This window comes from Dipodomys ordii, unplaced genomic scaffold (assembly GCF_000151885.1).
Source record: "Dipodomys ordii isolate 6190 unplaced genomic scaffold, Dord_2.0 Scaffold3, whole genome shotgun sequence".
NCBI lineage: Eukaryota > Metazoa > Chordata > Mammalia > Rodentia > Heteromyidae > Dipodomys > Dipodomys ordii.
In genome coordinates, this window is record NW_012267219.1 from 1,199,441 (window position 1) to 1,204,315 (window position 4,875).

The 4,875-nt window shown below is 43.9% G+C and overlaps 1 protein-coding gene across 4 annotated transcripts in view; it reads right to left on the reverse strand.

Moving 5' to 3' along the window:
- Nucleotides 1–1,531: 1,531 nt before the first annotated feature.
- Nucleotides 1,532–4,875, reverse strand: part of Wibg (within bgcn homolog (Drosophila)) — a 21,443-nt gene continuing 18,099 nt past the window's right edge. For all 4 annotated transcript variants that reach the window (XM_013022730.1, XM_013022746.1, XM_013022738.1 and 1 more), the window contains exons 2-3: nt 2,888–2,981; nt 1,532–2,476 (exon numbers count right to left, since the gene is read on the reverse strand). In XM_013022730.1, coding sequence (XP_012878184.1) covers nt 1,993–2,476; nt 2,888–2,981 — 578 coding nt within the window. In that variant the 3' untranslated portion in view covers nt 1,532–1,992. The remainder of the gene's footprint in view (nt 2,477–2,887; nt 2,982–4,875) is intronic.

Genomic DNA, 4,875 nt, shown 5'->3' on the forward strand with positions numbered 1-4,875 from the left:
AGCCGAAAGTGATGCTGTGGCTCAAGTGGTAGAATGTTAACCTTGAGCAAAAAGAAGCTCAGGGACAGTGCATAGGCCCTGAGTTCAAGCCCCAGGACTGGCAGAAAAGAAAAAAGAAAAGAAAAGAAATTTTGCAGGAATTAAGGAAGAACCCAGGGCTTGAGTGCTGGCCTTGAGCTTCTTTTGCTCATTAGCAGTCTATCACTTGAGCCATAGCACCATTTCTGGCTTTTTCTGTATGTGGTACTGTGGAATCAAACCCAGGGCTTCATTCATGCTGGGCAAGCACTCTACCACTAAACCATATTCCCAGCCCATGGAGGATCTTCTGAATGAAGCTAAGAACTTTGAATACCTGAGATATGTGATTATCACTGAGGTCCCTGCTGCCAGCAGAAAAAGAACATGTAGTAACCAAGAGTGTGATGATCAGCAGTCACAAAAATTGAGTGAGTGGCAGCTCTTTTTGGTTTAAAGTTCTTCAACCTATATAGTTTGGCCCTTCAGGGTCAAACAGTAAAGAAGGTATAAAAACCACATTGCTATCTGCCATAATAACAATCACACATAAATTAACAGGTCAAGCCAGACACTGGTGCCTCATACCTGTAATCCTAGCTACCCAGGTGGCTGAGCTCTGAGGACTGCAGTTCAAAGCTAGTCTGGGCAGGAAAGTCTGTGAGACTTTTATCTCTGCTAAACTACAAAAAAAGCCGGAAGTGGAGCTATGGCTCCACTGGTAGAGTTCTAGCCTTGAGCAAAAGCAGCTCAGGATGACATCCAGGCCCTAAGTTCAAGCCCCAGAACAAGCACAGACACACACAATTAACTCATCAAAAGTAAATTTGTTCCTATTTTAATTAGATTATAATACAAATTTTTCTTCACTGAAATCTGAGCAAATGTACCAAAATCAGTGTTGCTTACTTCTCACACACTAGTGGGTTTTGTTTTTTGGTTGGACATGGGGCTTGAACTCAGGGCATGGGCACTATCCCTATGCTTTTCCATTCAAGGCTAATGCTCTACCACTTTGAGCCACAGTGCCACTTCTGGTTTTGGGGTAGTTAATTGGAGACAAGAGTCTCAATAGGGATTTTTCAGCCTGGCTGAAAAATATACAGCCTTGGAATGAACTAGGTCATTGAAGAGACCACTAGACCTAAATCCTGAAGCTTTTCAGTTCCTTCCAAAGTGTGAGAAAGATTGAGATCTGCTCCCTTCTACAAGTGCAGGCAAACAATCCTGAGATCTCAGCCTCCTGAGTAGTTGGGATTACAGGTGTGAGCCACTGGCACCTGGATTCACACACTAATTTTTCAACAACTAAGAGGTAGATAGCTCAGTGGTAGAGCACTTGCCTAGCATGTATAAGGTGCTAGGTTTGATTCCCAGCATCACAAAACAACAACAACAACAACAAAAACCAAGTAACTAAATAAGCAAAGGAAATATTCCCAATATGTCTTCTGTCCCAAATTCACAGATCAACTACTAAGATCTAAAAACAAAGAGACAAGGTTTGACCATATGTTGTCTACTTGAGTTTATTATTGTACTCTTAGAAAAAAAAAAAAAAAAAGGTTAGGATGGCCAGGGAAAAATGTCATCAACACTGTAAACAGGAACCAAGACTCCAGAACTTGGGTGCATTCTCTAAACCCTAGCCTCAGTTCTCAAGAGATTCCATTCCCACCCACCCGATTTTCTTTTAAACAAAGACACCCAAATCAGCAGCAGAGGTACCTGGGGTAGTCACTGAGATTTTGAACACTAAGAATTGGAGGGGAAATGTCCAAAAAATAGGAACTGGGGAGAAAAGGGAAGGAATGAATGAAGGAGAGGCTAGGTTTTGGAGGACAGAGCTGGGCGGCAAGAAGTGGGAAGGAGCCAATCTGAGGCATACCCCACTTGACTGCATCTGCCCACGCTCCCCGGGTCCCAGATAGCCCCACGGTTTGTTCTGCAGTCTACTTCCTATTCCCACAGGCTTCACAGGCCTAGCTCCAAGTCCTCCAGCTCTTCCTCCAGCGCCCTCCTCCTTGCTAGCTTCTCCAGCTGCTCTTTGCTGGGCTGGCTGACTTCCCCAGCCTGGATCCGCTGCTGTAGCTCCTCCACCTGACGAAGCTTCTTCTTTAGGCTCTTTATCTTCTTGGCTTTCTCTGTGGTGGCCGCTGAGTCAGGTGGATCACAGGCAGCTGTAGGGGCTGCCTGGGTGATTTGCAGAGCACTGGGGAGTTGGACTGTCTCTCCTAAAGACACCTTCTCAAGAGTCCGGCTCAAGGCCTCTGCCTCTCCTTTCTCTTGCTGTTGCCGCCTCTTCTCCTTTCGTTTCAGGTTGCGTTTGGCGGTCTTGGAGAGGCCTGGTTCACCACCTTCTGGTCTAGATGGGGTAACAGGGGCGGTGGCTTCAGGGCTCAGCCCTGGAGGCAGCTCTGGTTTACTCTTGAAAAACTTCACATACTTATTTTCATACCTGCAGGAAACAAGATGTCAACAGAGTCTCCAAGAAAAGCTGACTTTTCAGTCCTTTTCCTAACCTTCCAAATCAAGTAACTTATCACATTCCTACTTCCTTGCATTCTTTGGATCCCTCCCCAACTTCGTTCTGTAGAAGATGCTACAGGAGGGTCCCAAGGACCCAAACCATTGAATTTCTCACTTCTATTTGTAAATTCTGATGAATAGTGGCCACAGGAACAAACTAGTCACATGGAACTCCCACTTACCCCTGAATCCCAGCTCCTTCCTCTCCTTTCTCAGACAGTTGCCCCTCCTTCCATTTCCTTGGGGCTCGGGAGAGTCAGCCCTAAACTTGTAGGCCCACATATTCTATCCTTCTGTAGGGACCTCATTAAATACCCCCACCTCAAGCCTAAGCACGCACACTGGGACCTCCTCCTGGGGCACATAGCCTTCTTTCACCCTCCGCTGCTTGCGCCAGGTCCCATCAGGTCGTTGTGTTGACGCGATGTACTTGCCTGAAATTGGAGAAACTAAGTTGAAGTAACTTTATTTTCAAACAATTGCCCCTGTTGAGTGCCAATGGCTCATGCCTATAAATCCTAGCTACGTCGTAGGTTGGAATCTGGAAGATGAAGGTGGGAGGCCAGCCCAGACAGAAAAGTTCATTAGACTCCATCTCCAAATAATCACCAGAAAAACAAAAAGGAAGGCTGGAAGCATGGCTCAAGGAGCATAGCACCAACTCAGCGAGCATTAACTCTTGAATGGAAATTTCAGTGCCGCTAAATAACAAACAAAAATACTCAAACATTTCTCAGGATGAGAAGTATGCATAAATGTACACAACTCCCACAAGCACCCACCAAATGCAAATTTGTTACCATATCAACCCTGAAGCCCTAATTCTATCATTATTTACAGAGTGGCTATGTACTATACAATACACCAACCGTTCCCTCAGAGAGGGTCTATTTTGATAATTTATGTAAGACGTGACAAGCATAGAAGACATTTTTTAAAACATAAAGCAACAGCAAAGGGATATTAAGGGCAGTAAATAAGAGGTTGAAGAGAAAAAAAACAAGAACCATATGGGGAGAAAGTATCTGAAAAATGTTATAGAGAAGGCGAACTTTTATTTAGATGGACTCTGAAAAACAAAACAACTTGAAGGAATACATACTGTAAGCTGGTCATGGTATTGCATGCCTGTAATCCCAGTATTCTTAGCACAGGAGGGTAGGTAGAGGTACTTCAAGTTTGAGGCAGTCTGGGTTACACAGCAAGACCATGTCTCCAAAAACAACAAAAAACTAACCAGGAATATACCACTGAAGACATAGACACCAGTACACAAGAATATATGTAAAGGATGTTTGTTGACACACGTTACTTAAACTAGCAAAAAGCTGAAAGCAATTTAAATGGTCACTAACAGATGATGAAATAGATTTGGTTCATTCACACAATGGTGCACTACAATGATGTTAAAAAGAATGCTAGGGGCTGAGAATGTGGCTTAGTGGTAGAGTGCTTGTCTAGCATGCATGAAGCTCTGGGTTCGATTCCTCAGTACCACATAAACAGAAAAAGACAGAAATGGCACTGTGGTTCAAGTGATAGAGCGCTAGCCCTGAACAAAAGAAGCTCAGGGACAGCGCCCAGGCCCAGTGCCAGCCCAAGGACTGGCAAAAAAAATTTTTTTTAAATGATAGAAGCTGGGTACTGGTGGTTCACACCTGTAATTCTAGCTACTCAGGAGGCTGAGACCCTAGTTCAAAGCCAGCCTGGGCAGGAAGGCCCTTCAGACTCTTTTTTCCAATTAACCACCAGTAAACCAGAAGTAGCACTATGGCTCAAAGTGGTAGAGCAGTGGCTTTGAGCAAAAGTGCTCAGGGACAGCACCGAGGCCGAGTTCAAGGCCCACAATCAACAGAAGGAAAAAAAAAAGGTTAGAATTGGTCATGGAGGTACATGTGGCTCTACTCTAGGCGCTAGGGAGGCTGAGCAAGAATCAAATGTTTGAGGCCAGCCTGGGATGCATAGCAAGACTAAATAGTGTTTATGATATACTGAAATGAAGAAACACACTACAGGAACATGCGCAGAAGTCCTCAAACTGTTTTACTTCAGTAATTTTTTAACTCCTGTTTTGTGTTATATCACTTGAGCCACACCTTCACTTTTTTACTAATTAATTGGGAGATTAAAGTCCCTTGATTTTGCCTGGACTGGCTTCTAACTGATCTCAGCCTCCTGATAGCTAGGATTATAGATATGAGCCCCTGGTACCTAGTTATTATCCATTTCTTTATGCAATAATGAAAAATTAAATTCATTAATTCCTTCAGAAAGGTCATTAAGTACTGAGAAGCTTTCAAGCACACAGGACAGACAGAATTTTTTTTT